The sequence below is a fragment of the Dreissena polymorpha genome, chromosome 1, assembly GCF_020536995.1.
Source record: "Dreissena polymorpha isolate Duluth1 chromosome 1, UMN_Dpol_1.0, whole genome shotgun sequence".
Classification (NCBI taxonomy): Eukaryota; Metazoa; Mollusca; class Bivalvia; order Myida; family Dreissenidae; genus Dreissena; species Dreissena polymorpha.
This window is the reverse complement of record NC_068355.1, coordinates 20,173,907-20,196,240: the sequence shown is the minus strand read 5'-3', so window position 1 is coordinate 20,196,240 and position 22,334 is coordinate 20,173,907. Positions and strand designations below refer to the sequence as shown.

At 34.7% G+C, this 22,334-nt stretch overlaps 1 protein-coding gene across 1 annotated transcript in view; it reads right to left on the bottom strand.

Annotated features, from left to right (window-relative positions):
- LOC127873191 (nuclear receptor subfamily 1 group I member 2-like) overlaps positions 1-22,334 on the bottom strand; it is a 136,878-nt gene that overhangs the window by 7,581 nt on the left and 106,963 nt on the right. Inside the window, 1 exon segment of the mRNA XM_052416934.1 lies at positions 7,888-8,005. Within this exon segment, the coding sequence (XP_052272894.1) occupies positions 7,888-8,005 (118 nt within the window).

Sequence of the window (22,334 nt, the reverse complement as noted above, 5' to 3'; positions counted from 1 at the left end):
TGGAGCCAGATCTAACAAGAATATCACATTTGGATTTAAAGGAAATACACCAGACTTTCTGAATGCTGCCTTTATATTTGATGCAATCAGGGTACTTGTTTACACTCTGCAAGCAAGCGTACATACTTCATACCTCTGATGACATTTGCCACCCCTTTCTCTTATATGTCTTTGGCAGGCAGAATTCCAGGCTTGTTAGTTTAGTTGTAACCCATTTATTTTACATGTAGCTTGATTGCATCGAAAGCCTTAGGCTTATAGAAACGCTCTCGAGTCTGTTTCCTGGGCTTATAACCTATACTTGGTGTCTTCTCCTCGAGTGGGGATTGAACCCGTGACCTCCTTCCAGGCTTGTTCTAGAGGCCCATAACAAGAGCTCCAGATAAGATGCGTATCTGCGTATCTACGCATTGAAAAAATAAAAAAAACGCTTTAACAATATATGTGTTCGTCAGAAACACAATGCCCCAAACTGCGCCGCTATGAAATTTAATTTCTGTTTATCATTTGGCAGGTGTAGAAAGCATCTCCCTTTAAAGGTTATTACTTCCCTTGGATTTTGTCCAATCCAACTGGGGGGGGGGGGGGGTCTGTTGACAGTCAAAAATGCCCAAGTCAGACATCACTGACAACCAAGGCCTATATAAATTACTTCCCTTGAAAATAATTGTCTCTAACAAATCTCTATTTTTCGTAGCAAATAATTAAAAGCCACTATCTATTTTAAGTAGCAAATAATTAAAAGCCACTACCGTGACTGTAGATTCACCACTCAAAATGTGCAGCTCCATGAGATACACATGCATGTCAAATATCAAGTTGCTATGTTCAATATTGAATAATTATCTCCCTTTAAAGCTTATTACTTCCCTTGGATTTGTATTTTTGATCTAAAACATTGAAGGATGACCTTGACCTTTTACCACGATGTTTTTGTCAGAAACACAATGCCACCTACTGCGCTGCATTGATTTATTTAACAGGAATATATAATTTGGCAGTTCAGATAATTATGTGCATTTAAAGCTTATTACTTTCCTTCGATTTGTTTTTTTGACCCGTGACCTAGTTTTTGACCCAGCATGACCCATATTCGAACTTGACCTAGATATTGTCTAGATACAACTTCTGACCAAGTTTGGTAAAGATCGGATGAAAACTATTTGAATTAGAAAGCGGACACGAAAAGTGTGACAGACAGACTGACAGACAGACTGACTGACTTACAGACAGAAAGTGCGAAAACAAAATACCCCCTTCCCTTCGAAAGGGGGCATAAAAATCAGACCAGTGCGTAAAATTACACATTACAAATCTTAATACGTATTTTCAATCAATTAAAGTACGTTACCTGTTTAACCAATAATCCAGTTATGTGTTTAGTGTAAGTTAACCTTTAAATCAAAAGTCAATCAAAAGAACCTTGGAATCAAAATGGTGGCACATTGTGCTCTCGGTGCAAAAAAAGGACATCATAACAGCAGCTCCTTTTGAATTATATCTATATTAAAATATGTAAATAGAGATAGTTCTCATGATACTTCCAGTATTGTAAAAACAATTATAGGCGATTGTAACAGCCATTGAACAATCGGGAAAAAACACAAAACATCTGGAGAAAAATTGTCAGACAAAACTCTGAAATCATGAAAAGAAAATTACCATTTGCTGATCATTAATAAAGAAGGCCCAGAAATAAGACCGACCTGTAAAATCTGCACTGATAAAAAGGTGCCATTTAAAGTATCTAGGCCAATGAAAGTTCTACAAACATTCAAAGGAACAGTATTGATAGACAAAATAAGTCCAATGAGCATCAAACTGCTGAGAAAGAACTGACAAATGCAGTCAATGAATGTTCTGACATCTCAGAAGATGAAAAGGAACCTGAGGTTACAGACTAGATGATGAAGATATGAAATTATTTCGGACAGTGTATTATGCTGCTATTGAAGAACTCCCTTCTGTAAAAATAAACAGCTTGCTTGAGTTACAGAAAATTAATGGTTCTAGAATGTAAAGTATCAAAACTTGAGTTGGGATACAATTACAGACATTCAGGAGTGTATCTGCAGTGTTATTAGGAGAGATACTGTTTGAGAAATTTCTAAATCAGAGTTTTTTTCAATTATGATTGATGAAAGTACAGACATCACTGTAAAGAAACATCTCTCTTTATGCATAAGACATGTGAAAAATGGATAAAAGGATCGGATATTATTTGTGTGGTCATATCCATATAATGAATATATTGTACTTTGAAATATGAAATATTCCCATGTACGAATTTTCAAACGCCAATAATTAAATTTGTGATATGAAACGCACAATTCATAATTCGACTGTTCACAGAGTTTAAAATTCTAGCTACAAATAACAGTTCTCATGTATTCTGTATAAATCATGTGTCTTCATTTAACCCTCTCCCACTCAGAAGCAAAGTGAAAATGGCTATGTGTAAACAGCATAAAACCATAAAGAATGCGAGTAACTCTCAGTCTGTTCAGGTTTTATGCTGTTTGCTGCTCATCATTATAATTATCTAAGGGTTGGAAATGAGGCCTTTAAAACTTTTATCTTAGTAAGAAAGGCCTTTAATTTAATGTAACTTTATAAAGGACTAAATATGCGTAAAAACGCGTATCTAAGTGGTAAAGGGTTAAAGACTGAAAATTATACTTCATGTATGATGTCTGATGATTTCATCCTCGTGGAAGGCATAGACTTTATTATTTAATTGCTTAATTATAGCAATTTAGTAACCCAGCAAAGAGAACTTGTTTTAGTTAGAAAATTTACCAAGTATACCCCAAACCTTTTATCTAGTTTAACAAGAGATGTGTTTGTCGTAAACACAATGGCCCCTATTGCGCCGCTTTGAAATAAAATTTCAATATATAATTTTGCAGCTTTAGAAATTATCTCCCTTTTAAAGCTAATTACTTCCCTTGGATTATATTTTTTACTTTTGACCTTGAAGGATGACCTTGACCTTTCACCACTCAAAATGTGCAGCTTCATGAGATACACATGTATGCCAAGTATCAAGTTGCTATCTTCAATATTGCAAAAGTTATCGCAAAACTTTAACCAAGGTTAAAGTTTTGGGACAGAATGAAAGACAGGCGAAAAACAATATGACCCCGATCATTCGATCCGGGGGCATACAAACTATTTTTTGTTTGTTTTACCTACAGTTTTTTGGTTGTTGAGATAGGTCAGTATTGGTCTGAGACAATTACAGTCATAATATAAATCTTGTGTTTTCGGCTGCCAGTCTTCCCTGATTGACTAATAAGATTATGGAGAAGAATTTTCCTTGCCAGCTAGCATCATATGAAAACTAGGATGTCACTCTCAATTACGTAAAAATGAAAGAACCAATTTATCACACACACACACTTGTTCTGTCACTCTGATCTCATCAGTGACTACTTACAGGCGACTGGTTCCAAGATAACCAAGGCCTGGAAGTTATGATTGGTCTTAATTGAGTAAGCGCCTATCCACAAACAGCTGAATAACCGTTTAAGATAGGATTTTTTTTTACAGCTTTGCACCAGGCAATTATTTCAGCTCCACATAAGGTCTATTACAAACAATAAGTAGTGGCTGTTGAATGCTATAAATAGTTGTAATCAGCATATTTCTGAAGCAACGCGAAATCTCTAAATTGCTTCTGTCTGGACATTAAAGAGGCTTTAGATGTGCTTTTCTATGCAATTAAACATGGACAATACTGTCTAGCCAAATGGAATTTACCATTATAATAATAATTTTTTACAAAGTCTGACAATGGACAGTGACACATTTTCACATCTGAAAAGGAAGTTTGTTGTTAAAAGTGTATTTCAGAGAATGTACTTTCTAAGATTAAAGGGATCTTTTCACGGTTTGGTAAATTGACAAAATTGAAAAAAGTTGTTTCAGATTCGCAAATTTTCGTTTAAGTTATGATATTTGTGAGGAAACAGTATTACTGAACATTTACCATAGTCTAATATAGCCATTATATGTATTTTTTGACGATTTGAAAACGTAAAAATTATAAAGCGTTGCAACGCGAAACGATTGAATAATTTGGAGAGTTCTGTTGTTGTCATTTAAATTCACGAAACTACAAAGATTGCTTATATAAGGTATAAAATACTTAAACTTTGTATAATCGGCAGAATAGCCGAGAGGGCTAATACGTTTTTACTTCAGACTAACTCCAAGACTCTTTTTTTCCTTTTTTTATATTTTATTCTTGATTTTTTACTTGAGCTTTTAAGATCCAATGTTTACATTTATCAATATAAAGCATATAATGACAAACTTCAAAATATGCCAAAATCTGTGAAAAGGCCCCTTTAAAGCATAATATTTTGCTTATTGTTTGTAGTAAAAGCATATTTATTTGATTGCCAATTCTGAATGTATAATAAAGAGATATACAATCATGTGAACTGAGAAGCAACTAACACATTAAAAAGAATGCAATTATCACAAAATACACTTTAAATATAAAGTCTGAATTGATTTCTTTTATTTTACCTTTGACCTTCAATTGTATTCCATCTAGGTTATAATATACTAGGTGTTCTCTGTAAGCACTGGCAGCCGAAAATTTCACCAGTTACCAACAGTATTGGCGTCAGCTACTTTTCCCCAAAATATCAATTCAAAACAGCGCAAAAAAAGTCAGTTTTAGTTTTTAGTAGCTGGCTACTTTGAAAATATAACTAGCTACTCAAATTTTTATGGAGAACACTGTTATACTTATGGTGTGTGACTCTATGCTTGTAACTTCAGTTATTTTAATATCCTTTATTTGTTGAGCAAATTTTTTAACAGTTGACCTTGATTTGTTACCTTGACCTAGTGACCTGATTCTTGCATGAGACACCCTATCTCAGCATATTGAAAAAAAAATCATGATAGTTATTTGGAAAAACATAATCCATGTTGAACAAAGTTCACCACCGGAAAAAGTCTAAGTACTCCTTAGTTTTTCAACCCTAAGATACTGATGAGCAGCAAACAGCATAAAATCTGAGCAAACTGTGAGTTACTCACAGGCTGGTCTGGTTTTTTGCTGTTTGCACATAGCCATTTTCACTTTGCTTCTCAGTGAGAAAGGGTTAAGACCAAGGGATCGGTTTTTCGCATTCCATATTACCCATGCAGGTCACTGTCTAAAGTTAATGGATAAGTACTAAATTTGAAAGTTAACCTTTAAACTTGAATAGTTCCCTTGACACTGATGTAATGACCTGGTTCTTGCTCACAACACTTCTTATTCTTATTGCTTATGCTAATTAAGTTACTTGAAAATTAATCCACTCTGAATGAAGTTTAATATGCTTACAGAGTGCAAACACACTTTTTTTCTAATCCGTCTTTGACCTTCAATCATGACCTTGGACCAAAAGGACCTGGTTCTTGTGCGCAACATTCTGTTTCATTTAATTTAATCCATGCTTAACAAATGTAGGCTCTGCACAAGTTGTCAAAAAGCTATTTTCTTACAATTTAATAATTATCTTGAAATTGACCTTGGATTTTAATCTTGACCTTTGAACTGGTTCTTAGGCACAATACTCAGTCTGATCCTGATGATCACTTATAACAAACCATTTTGGACACATTTATTCCCCAGACAAATACAGGCATTTTCTGCAAACCAACCACCCTGATGTTATCATATAAACTGGACCTATCCATAATAGTCCCGTCCCAACGGACTGGCTTCCTTACGGCGACTTAAGACTGTGTTTCTGGAAATTTCTGATTGTCTTAGTTAAGACGCGAATGACTTTTTTGGTAAAAATGCTGTTTGCCTTCCCGTCACACCAGCTTCCTGGTTTATGGCATTCTGCGCGTCCTCATGGCATCCTTAATAAGTCCCTAAAGTTGCACTGGGGTCGCAGTAGGAACGCCATAGTCGTAGTAGGGTCGCAATAGACTCTGTAAGGACGCAATGAAGTCACAGTTAGGATGCCATATGGCATTCGTTCTGAGGACGCAATAGACGTACAAAGGATGTACTAAAGTCCCAATAAAGTCGCCGTACGGTCGCCTTGCAGTCAATTATCATCTTCTGTGTCCTGAGCAATTTACGGCGTCTTCACTGCGTCCTCTTGTGTCCTTACTGCATTCCTCCAGTCGTCTAGGGTGTCCTCACTGTGACCTGGGTCGCCGTAAGGACGCAGTATAGGAAGCCAGTCTGGTGTGACGAGGGTATTAGGATTAATACATGTACAACCCCTGCATGAATTCCAACATATGTTTTTAAAGAGGTCTGACATAAATGCTGTTTTTTTACCTTCGATGCAAAGGCCTGATCTTCAAAGTAGCAATGTATTTTTTGTGTGTACTCCGGATTCAAACTGGGCCAAGAAATAGCATTTGTGGCTTAGATCCATCAAGATTGACTCATAAATTTATCTGCTTGAGTTGTAACTTGGTTTTTATTCGATTTGACCTTGTTACCTTGTTTTAAATCATATGTGACCAACATTCAAACATGTCCTAGAAATTGTCCAGATCAGATAAAAACAAGCAAATTCGTTGAATTGATATCCCCCTCCTATATGCTTCTGGACACAAGAGTATTATATTTGACACTCAAACAAGCATTTGTTCAAGATACAAAGGGCCATTACTCCATTATTAACAGATGGTGTACAATGCCATTTGGCGTGCATTATCCTCTTATCCATATATATACTCATACGAAGTTTCAATGAAATCCGCGAAAGCACTTCCAAGACATGGCTCTGGACACAAAAGTGACAGACGGACGGACAGCGCCAAAACAATATCCCTCCGCCTCTGGCGCGGGATATATACTCATACCAAGTTTCAATGAAATCCGCCAAAGCACTTCCAAGATATGGCTCCGGACAGTGCCTATAGTAAAAAGCATTTTTTCAAGATACAAAGGGCCATAACTCTGTTTTTAACAGATTCTATACAATGCCATTTGGCGTGCATTATCCTCTTATGCATATATATATACTCATACCAAGTTTCAATGAAATCCGCCAAAGCACTTCCAAGATATGGCTCCGGACACATAAGTGCCTATAGTAAATAAGTGCCTATAGTAAAAAGCATTTTTTCAAGAAACAAAGGGCCATAACTCTGTTTTTAACAGATGGTGTACAATGCCATTTGGCGTGCATCATCCTCTTATGCATATATATACTCATACCAAGTTTCAATGAAATCCGACAAAGCACTTCCAAGATATGGCTCCGGACACAAAAGTGCCTATAGTAAAAAGCATTTTTTCAAGATACAAAGGGTCATAACTCTGTTTTTAACAGATGGTGTACAATGTCATATGGCATGCATCATCCTCTAATGCATATATATACTCATACCAAGTTTCAATGAAATCCGCCAAAGCACCTCCAAGATGGATATGGCTCCGGACACAAAAGTGCCGGACGGACGGACAACGCCAAAAAATATCCCTCCTCCTCTGGCGGGGTATAAAAAATGTGGCCTCTAGAGTGGTAACAAGCTAAAAGTTAGCAATGAACACAACACATCGTCAGTGCTGGACACAGGGTGATCACAATAACTCACCCTAAGCACTTTGTGATCTGAACCTGTAACAGATCTCTTTTTTTTAATCACTCTTTGAAGTTTTCATCTGATTTCTTTGCTTCAAAATAATTCAAGAATGTGACATGCTAACAGACTTTTTCAAAATGTAACTGATTTAACATGCGCTTAATCTAGTATGGCAATTTAAAGAAATATGTCTTGACAGATGACTAAAACTTTTTCAATATTCTAACGTTCTATTGATTTCACTGGACAAGGGGGGATGGGGAACATCAACTCTCCAATTCATAAAAACATACTATTCTTGTACGAAATAGCATCACCTACCCAAGATCATGTCTTTCCTCATGCCTATGGTGAAGCACTTTGCGAGACGACAGCGCTTGCAGAATGACCTTGACTCCACATTGATGTCACACTTGCCCTCACAGCGTCCTCGAATAGTCTGCAAACAGTGCAAGACTCATATAAAACACTGCGTAATAACCTAGTATTTGCATTTTAACTAAGGTGATTTAAACATCATTTTCAAAAACAACTAAAAATGTATAATTATGTATCATTTTTGTTCCGGCTGTCTTGTTTATACTAAATACGTAAGACAACTTAAAGTTCTTCTTAAAGGATTACTATGAACGTTAGAATTAAAATAAACAACAAATTATTTTTCAGATGGGAAGGGTTTGAAGTTAATGCTTTTATTATATTTAGCTCTACAAATATAAACCCACTATTAGCCAATTAATTTGTATTTGACATTTGTATAATCTACAGGTATAACTCATTAACTGTTTCAAACAGAGAATAAATATTAATGCTTTATTTACGTACATTTCAAAAGAGTTGAGCAGACAAATTTTGCTTTAAAATAATGTAAGGTTGTCAACCAACTATATGATTTAAAAAAAAAAAAAGTAAAACATATTGTTAATTGTGCCTGTTTTTATTTTCACTGTTTCAAACTTGCTGATATTTTACTACAAACCTCAGAAAAGCATTATATAAAACAAGATTGGTTATATTATAAAATACAATTAAACCCTATAACAAACAGTTATTTTCTATAGTTGATGATTCTTTTATACAAAGACAATAAGCCCTGTCCTAAATGCATTGTTTGTAGTTTTAAAAATACTTAATTCTTCAAGGTAATTTAAGTACAACACGCCATCCAGAAAGTAATTCATTGAACTGAATGAATTTGCCACCAATAATAATGAGATGCACGATTAACTACTGACACATAAACATTCAGCACAAGTCATGGTGTACACCTGTGTAAGTGTTTGCATATTTGGTACATGTACACTGTAGCTCCAATATAGTGCGGCCCGTAATTATAACGCTGTGTCCAATATAACCCGGGGTGTCCATGGATCCTGTTTTTTCTCCAACCTTCCATTTCTGATTCAAATCCATGTTATGCAACTTCATGTATTTTCAGAAAATTCAAAGAAGCTGGCGATCACAGCTTGATTGCTTTATCCGTCCGTTTAACTGATTTTAATCAATTAGAGGTTAAACGACGCTTGACAGCTTATTGGTGTTAATCTGTTGTGTAATGTCAATAAAGGTGTAAAAACTCGCCAGTGCGTGTTTATTACATGTATTCCCTATCAGAGTGGTTCGGTGCACTAATTTCAATAAGGCAAGTGCAAGCGGGATCATTATCAAATTAAAGCTATTTTAAACGATTACCTGTTTATGTTTTGTATTTATCGTGTATTGTATTTCATTGTATAAACTATGGCTGTAGTGTGTTATCGTTTATTATATGCAATACATGCTTGATAAATAAAAGATCTTTGTGTATGTTTAATGTTTCAGTACGTATAAGAAAAATAAATTTAAAAATCCTGACGATTTATTTACATGCTAACGCAGTGTAATAGTTAACAGAGATCGATGCACTTAAATATTTGCCCGTTATCAGAGAGTCCTCGGAAAGCACGTTTTTTACATGCTGCGTTAATATATGACGTAATAAAACATTTCTTTGTACATGTATCGTATTGCATTCAATCTAAATTTAAATTCGCTCGTTCAATGAAAGCTGTGTCCCATAATGCACTGTACTATTTTTTTCTGTAAAATGGCGTAGGCATATGAATTTGTTTATGAAATTCGTAAACATATTTCTTGTCATAAATGTTTAACATTATTTTTTTGTAATTGATGTTGTAATGATATTGGATTATCGGATTAATGTGCACATTAGAAAAGCGGTATACTGTTATCGTTCGATTCGGTTTATATGCATGTATTTGCGGATGACAACACAGCATGACAATACACAGGACCTATATTACAGGCTTTACTATACCTGTTTTTATAGCCCCCTTAAATAAATAAGCTCAAAACTTAAAACGCTGTCCGTTTATATTGCTGTTGCGCGGCTTGGACCCCGTCATCAGCGTTATATTGGAGTTACAGTGTATGCACTGGGTGTTTCACCTTATATAACAGAATCACATTTAACGACTTTTCCCAGTCAATAATTTCTTTGGAATCATACTACAATCAAGCTTTTTCGTTTCACACACCAGCTATTTAAATGATTCTTTTTCCCAAACTTAAAAGGCTCAGTCCTGACTTCACACTGAGAAGAGAAAAAGTCCTGGAACTACAACAGTTACTTCCCTTGCATCATTCCTATTCTGGGTCATCCTGGAACTACAACAGTTACTTCCCTTACATCATTCCTATTCTGGGTCATCCTGGAACTACAACAGTTACTTCCCTTACATCATTCCTATTCTGGGTCATCCTGGAACTACAACAGTTACTTCCCTTACATCATTCCTATTCTGGGTCCTTGGAACTACAACAGTTACTTCCCTTACATCATTCCTATTCTGGGTCATCCTGGAACTACAACAGTTACTTCCCTTACATCATTCCTATTCTGGGTCATCCTGGAACTACAACAGTTACTTCCCTTACATCATTCCTATTCTGGGTCATCCTGGAACTACAACAGTTACTTCCCTTACATCATTCCTATTCTGGGTCATTTCATCTGAACAGTCTGGAGCTTCATGCATCAGTAGAGAAAGTTTTGTAAAGTGAGATTCTTAACTTGACATAATCTTTTATATTAAAGGACAATCTATAAAATATAAGAAAACAACAGTTTTGTAAATAATATTGCTTTATTATGGTTGCTAAATTGGCAACATAAAAAATACATGTGAATATTTGCTATTGTCTATACAAAGAAATTGAATCTGTATATATGTACATACTATGTCATTATAAAAATTATGAAAATGTACATAAGTATTTAAAACTTACTATATGCTGTTAAACAGCAACAGATGATGGTTTGTTGTCATGGTAACATGTTATACAGAACGTATTTTTATACTTTGTTTTCAATGAAATAAAAGAACAGTATAATGTTTAATGCACCACATCATTTGCCTAAGACATTACCAATTGATGGATTATATACAGATATGTTTTAACCCTTTACCACTTAGATAAGAATTTTGAAGCATTTATAGTCCCTTAGAGAGTTAAATTTAATAAAAGACCTTTCTTGCTAGATTCAAGTTTTAAAGGCTTCTTTTCAAACCTTTACTGATGAGCAGCAAACAGCATAAAACCTGAATGGGTAGCGAGTTTCTCAGGGCTGTTCTGGTTTTATGCTGTTTGCAAAAGCCATTTTCACTTTGCTTTTTATGGGGGAAAGGTTTAAAAACATTTTGTGAAACCACAAAAGACGTTTCAATGGAAACAAATTGCTAAATGCATATATATATGATATGTCATTTTGACAAGTAAATATTGAGTTGCAAACACAATAAACATAAAAACTTTAAATTTTTTAGATTTTAATTATTTTAATTATTACAATTTATCACTATTACAATTAAAACATTTAATCTTTAATATATTAAATGTTACCATGGTTGGGATTATCTGACAGGTAATGAAAAATGATTAACCAGTTTCACATTATGATAATTTTGTTTTTAATAAACGCACAGTATTTAATGGTAATACATTTCATATACAAAAAAAATTAATACAAGTGACGTCGTAAAAGCGTTACAAACACATCAACGTTTCTCAATGTTTATGGCATAAGCAGCCCTTCATTATGTCAAAAAGGGTTCAGATATACAATCTGTGAATGTAAACGTTTCACTTCACAGGTATAACCTGTTAATTATGTAACCTATTTGAACAAAACATTTAAATATTCTTAACATTTAAAAAAATATTCACCTGATTTATCAGCAGATAACTTGTAAGAACAACAGCTGTCTAGTGACTATAAAAGTGAATGCAATTGATCAATGCACATAAATTTTATGATATATTTCCCCCTGCCTGTAAAAATTCTTAAACAACATAAAATGTGTATTGATTGTGCTAATAAGAACCCATTCATGACTAATAAGGTTGGCCAACATCTAGTTTATCCTATTGTTAAATGAAATCTAGAGCAGTATATTGTGTTCATTGCTTTTTACAGGTATTAAGACTATTTGTATTAACTCTTCAAAAGAAGGTCAGGGAGAGGCAATACAAGTTTACTAAATTATAGAACTAAATGGTATGATACTGCACACATTAATGCTTTCTAGTGCACAATGATTTTGATTTTTGTAATTAGTTTTGATATGTGGGGACAGTGGTCTAGTTGTAGGATGCTGGTCTAGGGATCGGAAGGTCCCTGGTTCGAATCCCGCTCAGGGCACTGGATTTTTCTGAGCAAAAACTTAATCCCACCCTTACTCCTCTCCACCCAGCTGTATTAATGGGTACCTGTGAGGGAAAAAAGTCAATGTGCCGTTGCTGCCTACGACGCCATATGTAAACGGACGACTTAAATCCCAGTGATCGGGGGTTAATGTTGAAGTTGGCTGAAGATGCAAACTTTATCAAAGCAGACTATAAAGCAGAAATGTATGGATAATTCAAACAAACGTTTACAGACATTAAATACTTAGATATTTTCCATTACTTATATTCTCACACAAAAAATTTATATAAATTGACCGTGCTCTGTGAAAATGGGGTTTAATGCATGTGCGTCAAGTGTCGTCACAAGTAAGCCTATAATGCAGTCCACTTTTATTGTATTTATCATTTAAAGATTTTCTCTTCTTAGCAAAAATCATGTTTAAGCAGAAAGTGTCTTCCCTGATTAGCCTTTTCAGACTTCACAGGCACAACACTTTATTCACATGCATTAAACCCCCTTTTCACAGAGCACATCCCAAATGAACTTAAAGTAACATTACTATTCAAAATCAACAAAAATTTCGTACAATTGTACGTAAATTAAACTTAACCAATTAAAAATCAGTGTTCCTTATGGCAATTGCTGAAATTTCACCGTCAGATGTGGTCTGGTAAAATAGATGTTTGTAGATACAAAATGCTCGCTTTTATTATTGTTTTGCATATCTATTCATACGACACATGAACAATGAAATGGTGTTCGTGTGTCGTATGAATAGATATATTCGCTGGAATTAATTGTGGCCACAAATAAATTAAAACAAGCATTTTGTATCTACAAAAATCTATGTAATCGTACCACATCTAGCGTTTAAATTTTGGCTATTGCTATAAGGAACACTGATTGTTTAGGTGTTAACTTTATTTTACAAAATACTTTACGAAATTTTCGTTGATTTTGAGCGTTATAGAGACTTTAAATAAGAACGTTAATGAGACAAATAATATCATCATCGTCACCTCCTAATTGTCACTATCATGATCATTATTATCATAATGATTTAAAACTGGTTGCATTCATTTCAAACTATGGGTAAATACTGGTTGCACTGATTTCAAGTTATTGGTTAAAACTGGTTGCACTGAATTCAAGTTATGGTTAATACGTACTAGTTGCACTGATTTCAAGTTATGGGTTAATACTGGTTACCATGATTTCAAGTTATGGATTAATAATGATTGCACTGATTTCAAGTTATGGGTTAATACTGGTTGCAATGATTTCAAGTTATGGTTTAATACTGGTTGCACTGATATCAAGTTATGGGTTAAAATTGGTTGAACTGATTTCAAGTTATGGGTTAATACTGGTTGCACTGATTTCAAGTTATGGGTTAAAATTGGTTGAACTGATTTCAAGTTATGGGTTAATACTGGTTGCACTGATTTCAAGTTATGGGTTAAAATTGGTTGAACTGATTTCAAGTTATGGGTTAATACTGGTTGCACTGATTTCAAGTTATGGGTTAAAATTGGTTTAACTTATTTCATTTATGGGTTAATACTAGTTGCACTGATTTTAATGTATTGGTTAATACTCAGGTTGCTCTGATTTCAAGATATTGGTTAATATGTACTAGTTGCACTGATTTAAAGTAATGGGTTAATACTGGTAGCAATGATTTTAAGTTATGGGTTAATACTGTTTGCACTGATGTCAAGTTATGGATTAATATTGGTTGCACTGATTTCAAGTTATCAGGGTATATACTCATTGCACTGATTTCAAGTTATGGGTAAATACTAGTTGCACTGATTTCAAGTTATGGATTTATATTGGTCGCACTGATTTCAAGTTATCAGGGTATATACTCATTGCATGATTTCAAGTTATGGGTTAATACTAGTTGCACTGATTTCAAGTTATGGGTTAATACTGGTTGCACTGATTTCAAGTTATGGGTTAATACTGGTTGCACTGATTTAGTGTAATGGGTTGATACTGGTTGCACTGATTTCAAGTTTGTCTTCAACTGTTTGTTTGTGTTTTGGGTGTTTGCTTCAAAAGACTATTAATGTTTATTTGAATTTGCCAAACATTAACATTTCTTTGACATAATTAGAAGTATTATCTCAATATATTTTAATTCATCTGTTCACTGCTCTGCAGCTGATGGAGTCATTTTTATTGTCCTCATTTATTGACTGTATACTCAGACAGGGATAAGAAGACACAATTCGTCTATAAATTGGTTAGTGAATACATTTCCTGCAGAAACATAGATCGATAACAACTTGCAGACATTCCCAAAAGTATTTTAAGTCCATCCCTTAAGTCCATTGCTTAAAAAAATACGGTGCCAATAACATGCGCTTTAAAGCGCATTTAAATAAGCAAGTGCATTTTTCTGTTCAAATAATACACTTTTTGCGTGTATAAATGCACTTTTGTGTGTATTTTAAAGTGTATTTAAGTGATTTTTCCAGTGGAACTAATACGCTTAAGAGCATTTTTTTGGTTTAGTGTACTAATACGCTTACCGTTTTTTTGTACCCCAAAATGCAAGGTACATACATGCCAAATTTGTAAGAGATCGGTGAAGTAGTGAAGGTGCAATGAGAAGCTAACAAAAGTGTGGCCGAAGTAAGGAAGGAAGTAAGGAAGGACAGACTAGCAACTATATGCTCCCCAAACATTTTCGGGAGCATAAAAAACATTGTTGATAGTCAACCCTTTACCACTTAGATACGTATTTTCACGCATTTGTAGTTCCTTAGAAAGTTTTATTTAATATAAGACATTTCTTACTAGATTCAAGTTTTTAAGGCTTCATCTCCAAACTTTAGATACTGATGAGCAGCAAACAGTATAAAACCTGAACAGACTGCGAGTTACTTGCAGGCTGTTCTGGCTTTATGCTGTTTGCACATAGCCATTTTCACTTTGCTTTGAAGTGGGAAATGGTTAGTGACTGTGACAGTGACTCAAGAATGTAAATAAATTATTTTTACAAAAAAAATATCACGTTTATACTTGTTAAGAATTAACGCAGTATTCAAAACAACAGAATACATGTGGGATATCAATAACATAATGAAACAGAATAACATTTAAAAGCACACAACACTCTATAGGTATTACGAAAATTGCAATGTCTTGACAACTATTTCACAGTCACCAAATTATATGACAACTCAGAATCATGCTACAAATGTCAACAAACTGGCCACAAAGATATATAAATCAATTCACTATTAGGTGTAAATTTGATCTGAGGAACAAACTGTTAATGCCCCGATTACTTTGATCTGAGTTGCAGAATGTGTTTTCGCTTAACTGTTAAAACTGACGTCATGTATGATATTAACTCATTAGTGTTTGGTGCGCGTGCACATTACATTTTGATTTGTTTACTGTAGAATCTACAATTGATCCTTTTTTTTTATTGGATACAACTAAGGTTTTTCCAAAAAGGGCTAGGGTTAGGTTAGATCCGGTTGGATCTGTTGTCACAATTAATTTTGTATCCAAAATAAACACGACCTTTGATTACATTATGAATGTTAACAAAAATACGTAATTTTTACTGCTGATATTTCTTTTAAGCTCTCTTTTATTTTCAGATTTTAATTCTATGAAATAAATAAATTTCTGTTCTTTTATAATGCACCGGACTGTCTTAAAAACTTCAGTCAGGTCCGACGGTCCTGCACTTTTGGGAATATCTGATTACAAGAAGCTTAACTTCTCTTCTGGTAAAGATCACAAGAAGCTTAACTTCTCTTCTGGTCAAGATCACAAGACGCTTAACTTCTCTTCTGGTCAAGATCACAAGAAGCTTAACAGTTAACTTCTCTTCTGGTCAATATCACAAGAAGCTTACAGGGATTTCAATAGACGCAGAATCCTGCGTTTTGACGCAAGCAAATTAAAAATGACTCATTTTTGACGCAACCATTTTTTCTGCTGTGCGTCATTTTGACGCGTCGAAAATTTGACCCGTGCGTTAGTCAGTTAACATCTCGAGTTCCATGGTAATAAATCCCGCTGTGCTCCTAATTAAAATTAATGTTTCAGTATTTGAAACTCGGTCTATAATCGAGGGAATACCCCGGGCGTTGTTTATCTTATCTCATCTCTTCCAATACACATGTCACTGTCTAAATAGTGCGTGCCCACTAACTGGGTAATTAGCAGCAGTGATTACGTGATAATTGATTGACCATCCGATAATTGCAAGTTTTTTGCAGACTTTTTAGACGGCACGGTTAAAGAAAGTCGGCAAAATTAATTAAAGTAAATACCATATTGATCAAATGTCTATTAATTACGTAAATCCAATAGTAGATCGAAGTCTAGCGAGTTTTGTCAGTTGTTAATCCACCGATAATTACGAGTAACACCCGTCTTATATAAACTGGAATCACAGTTCATTTTTTACACTAACAAGTAAAAATACTACACATAAACATTGAGAAAATACATTTTCTCGATAAGATATAAATTATCAGAGTAGAATTAAATTGCTGCGTCATGACCTTCGACATTGTAAATTCAACCCGCGTTCAATTCAAAGCTGGCGATTCAAATTGCAAGAAATGGCGATTCAATAATGGAGAAAGCATTAACTGGATTTAACAAACATTTGATAAGGTTTGTTAAACCCGATAACAAGAAAAATTTGGATTATTAAAGTAAAACTACTAAAGGTAAGGCATTCCAAAGTGTACATATTTCGGACATGTATAGTATTCGGATAATCAGTAATAGATATACTAGATGTTCCATGCATTTAGATTGTGTTTTGTTAGAAAAGCTATCATAGGGATGATGATAATATAATGACGATAAATATGTGATGAAAAGGTACTACCGGTACATATCTTAAATTATTTAAATGTGTTAAAAGACTTAAATGTGTTATAACTATAAGGAAGTATATTTAATGTACCAATTCATTAAAATATGTTGTATTATGTATCATGGTATTGTTATTTAATAAAGCAGTATAAATTTTTAAGATATTGTGTTACTCTTAGAGCATATTTTTATCTAAAAAATTGAATAATACAGACAAAAACACAATAAACGTGCTTCAAAATTGACCCCACCATTTTTCAATTTGACTCCTCAAAATTTCAGTCCATGGATCATTGACTACTGGTTTTTAAAATCTATTGAAATCCCTGAGCTTAACTTTTCTTCTGGTAAAGATCACAAGAAGCTTAACTTCTCTTCTGGTCAAGGACACAAGAAGCTTAACTTCTCTTCTGACCAAGATCACAAGAAGCTTGATTTAGATCACAAGAAGCTTAACTTCTCTTCAGGTCAAGATACTTACTCATTTACTGTTGTAGTAAAGTATAGTTTTATAGCTGAATGCATGTGGAGCTTGTATATTTTATTGGAAATATGTTGGTTATGTTCAATTTAAATAACATTGTTGATTTTGAGTGTTTTTATTATATTTTTAGTCTATGAGTAGAAATAATATTTTTAACCAATCAAAATGTCTGTAAATGGACTGTTCTGAGGGAAAATAGACTGTTCTGCAAGTGCTCTCAGAACTGTATAAAATAAGCTGTTCTGGCTGATTCAAACACTTCTTGATGCTTTCTTGAAAAGATAACAACACTTAAATAAATAACTAATTAAACAATTATTGTAACACCAGCATCAAGACATTTTGGCATAATTTTCCAAGTTATTGTTATTATTTAGAATATTTTTATGCCCCCCTTCGAAGAAGAGGGGGTATATTGCTTTGCTCATGTCGGTTGGTCTGTCGGTCCGTCCACCAGGTGGTTGTCAGATGATAACCCAAGAACGCTTGGGCCTAGGATCATGAAACTTCATAGGTACATTGATCATGACTGGCAGATGACCCCTATTGATTTTCAGGTCACTAGGTCAAAGGTCAAGGTCACAGTGACTCGAAATAGTACAATGGTTTCCGGATGATAACTTACATTAGGTCAAATGTCAAGGTCACAGTGACAAAAAACGTATTCACACAATGGCTGCCACTACAACTGACAGCCCATATGGGGGGCATGCATGTTTTACAAACAGCCCTTGTTATTTTGTATTTTCTAAATTAGAAAGACTATTTTATTTAAATAACTTAAGTAAATTCTTCTATTTTTACATTTGATTCACTGGATTTTCCAATCTCCATAAATTGTGTTCTTCAGATTAAGTTAGACCTATTTTCTAAACTAGATAATTGAAGCAACTTCTAGACTTACAGTTAAACTTATAATTATATCAGTTTTTGACAGATTGTGAACTTCTTTTGTTGTACATTCATTAATGTATTTGCTGTATTTTGTTCATTTTTAATGATACTTAGATTCTTTAGACTTGGCTTGTACCTTTTCTTAATTCTCTGTCATTGTTCTTCATTTAACTAGTTATTAGGATAAAAGATTAAAAAAAGTTATTTTCAATAAAGCTGCTTTGGTTTTCACTTATAGATTTAATTCTTTGAGTGTATTCAGGCGTATCTGACTGGACACCTTTAGTTAATTGAATAACAATCAGTCAGTGGTGTTATCCTGAATGGAAATAAGCGTTCTTTAATTAGACTTGAATAATATTTCCGTATTATATAAGTGCTCACAAAATTACATAACTCATAGCCGTCCCCTGACCGGTTCACTTGCATAAGCGAACTAGACCGTACCGCCACACTATTTTAGTTCACTGCCAGGCTGCAACATGATTCCTAAGATGTTATGATTGATCGAACAGGTCAGTACATTAGGTTAATAAAGATTACAAGGGCGATGGCTACATCCTTATCATCCATGTCTGAATACTGAGCTCAGAATGTCTGGACACTAATCAAATAACACCATGAACCTGGCACACATTCTTCTGCAGCCTTATTTCCCAGCAGGGGAATTTCAAACTAAAATAACAAAAACTCTTACTAATAAAGGTGATGATCTAATAACAAAACAAGATGCGTTTGTGAAACACAATGTCCCCCTATATGACGTTTGACCTTGTAGGATGACCTTGACCTTGACCCTTCAACACTCAAAATGTGCAGCTCCATGAGATACACATGCATTTTAAATATAAAATTGCTAGCTTCAATATTGCAGAAGTGACATTACATGAGCAATTTTGACCCATATATTTGACCTTGAAGGATGACCTTGACCTTTCACCACTCAAAATGTGCAGCTCCATGAGATACACATGCATGCCAAATACCAAGTTGCTATCTTCAATATTGCAAAAGTATTAATAAAATAAGCGATTTGGGCCACATATATTTGACCTCTGACCTTGAAGAATGACCTTGACCTTTCACCACTCAAAATGTGCAGCTCCATGAGATAAACATGCATGCCAAATATCAAGTTGTTATCTTCAATATTGCAAGTTCTCATAAAATGAGCGATTTTGGCCACATATATTTGACCTCTGACCTTGAAGGATGACCTTGACCTTGACCTTTCACCACTCAAAATGTGCAGCTCCATGAGATACACATGCATGCCAAATATCAAGTTGCTATCTTGAATATTGTAATACTGCAAAAGTGTACATGAAATTAGCGATTTTGACCCATATATTTGACCTTTGACCTTGAAGGATGACCTTGACCTTGAGCTTTCACCACTCAAAATGTGCAGCTCCATGAGATACATATGCATGCCAAAAATCAAGTTGCTATCTTCAATATTGCAAAAGTTATTGCAAATGTTAAAGTTGGCGCAAACAGACAGACAGAAAGACAGACAGACCAACCAACAGACAGGGCAAAAACAATATGTCCCCCACTACTATAGTGGGGAACATAAAAAAAATATCTTTAAAACAAGAGGGCCCTAGTTTGCTCACCTTTTTTTACAAGGCCTTGTTCATTTCTTACCAGTAGTTGAAAATTCAGTACTCTTGAGCATATTAGATTGGTTCTCTTCTGTTTACTTTTGCAGTGTGAGCATATGATTAATTCTGACTGAGTACTGTCCATTTGCATGGGTTTTTTGCAATGCAAACATTTGCAAGTAATGCTAATTCTACATGTGTTTATAAGGTTTTTGTAACATTTGGACCTAGAAATAAGGCCTTTAGAGCGTTTACAAGCTTTCTCTGTGGCCAAATAAGGAATACTTCCCAGCCCACTGCCGGACATGTTTTTCAACGGACCGGAACCACTTTTAAACTCAACGAACATATCATCAAGACAAACATTTTGACAAAGTTACATGAAGATTGGGCATGAAATGTGACTTCTACAGTGTTTACAAAGTTTTCTTTTTTTTGACCCAGCATATCCCAGTTTCGAACTCGATCGAGGTATTATTGGGACAAACTTCAGACCAAATTTCATGAAGACTGGACAAGAAATGTGGCCTCTAGAGTTTCTCTATAACCATATAAGGAAAATTGCCCTGCCCACTGGTGGCCATGTTTTTCAACAGACCGGGACCACTTTTGAACTCAACCAACATATCAACAGTGTTTACAAGGTTATTCTTTTTTTTACCTATTGACCTAGTTTTTGACCCAGCATGACCCATGTGTTCACAAGGTTTCTCTATAGCCAAATAAGGAAAACTGCCTTGCCCACTGGTGGCCATGTTTTTCAACGGACCGGACCCACTTTTGAACTCAACCAACATATCATTAAGACAAACATTTTGACAAAGTTACATGAAGATTGGGTTTGAAATGCGACTTCTGTGTTTACAAGGCTTTTCTTTTTTTTTACCTAGTGACCTAGTTTTTGACCCAGCATGACCTAGTTTCGAACTCGATAGAGGTATCATTGGGACAAATCTCCTGACCAAGTTTCATGAAGATCGGACATGAAATGTGGCATCTAGAGTGTTTACAAACCAAATGTGGAAACTGACGGACATACGACAGACAAAGACCGATCACAAAAGCTCACCTGAGCAATCAGGTGAGCTAAAAAGATATATGGCCACTGCATGATTGTGGTTGATGGTGATGACAGATAAAGAGCTATATGAATGAGATTCAAGATAGTGAATGCTTTTCTCTGCACAGTTCTTAGCTGCAAACACACGCAAAACAATTACATGGCTCCAGATTTCTTGGCTTGCTCGCATTATTAGGTATTATTGATCATCTATAGATGCAGAACAGAGATATACAAGAAGAACAAAACTGAAATGAAAACTAATAAGTCAACCAGCAACACAAAATCATCCGTATATATATTTGAAATATTTATATGTGGACTCTTTGAACTCACCTAGTGATTTAGTGGTTTGTAATTGTTATCTGAATCATTGCTCTCATGCTAAACAAATTGGTCAATATGGTGGAATAATTCTTATTCAATAAATCAAAACTAGTACTTAAAAACGTTGCCGTGGTGTAATGAATATGGTGTCCGCCTAGCGACCGGTAGGTCACGGTTCAATCTCCACCATGAAAGCATTCTTTAGATCATTCTTTAGATCTCTCCCAAAGACACCAAGAACTGGTTTTAGGCCCAGGAAATGGACTCAAGAGCATTTATATAAGCATCAGGCTTTCGATGCAATTGAGCATAAATAAATAGGTTTAAACTAAAACTTAAGTACTTCTCATGGAAAAGTTGAAAACACTAAGCATATTTTATTGGCATACTGTATTAACATCACCAAGTACCATCATTTAAGATATTTCTGGTCAAAACTAGAGACGAATACCTCTAAATGCCGCACTGACACATAATATTTTGCATGTTGTCTTCACTAAAAATAGCGGACACCATGCTCAATTTATAAAACACACTAAGTGACCCCTTGACCTAGTTTTTGACCCAGAAAGGCCCATGTTCTTACTTGGCCTTGAGATCATCTCCATAAAACTTCTGACCAAGTTTGGTGAAGATCGGATGTAAACTACTTGAATTAGAGAGCGGACACCATGCTGAATGTTAAAAAACGCACTTGGTGACCCCGTCCTTAGTTTTAGGCCGGGAATGGCTCATGTTCAAACTTGCGCTAGAGATCATTTAGATAAAACTTGTGACCAAGTTTGGTGAGGATTGGATGAAAACTACTTGAATTAGAGAGCGGACAACATGGTGAGATTAAAACGC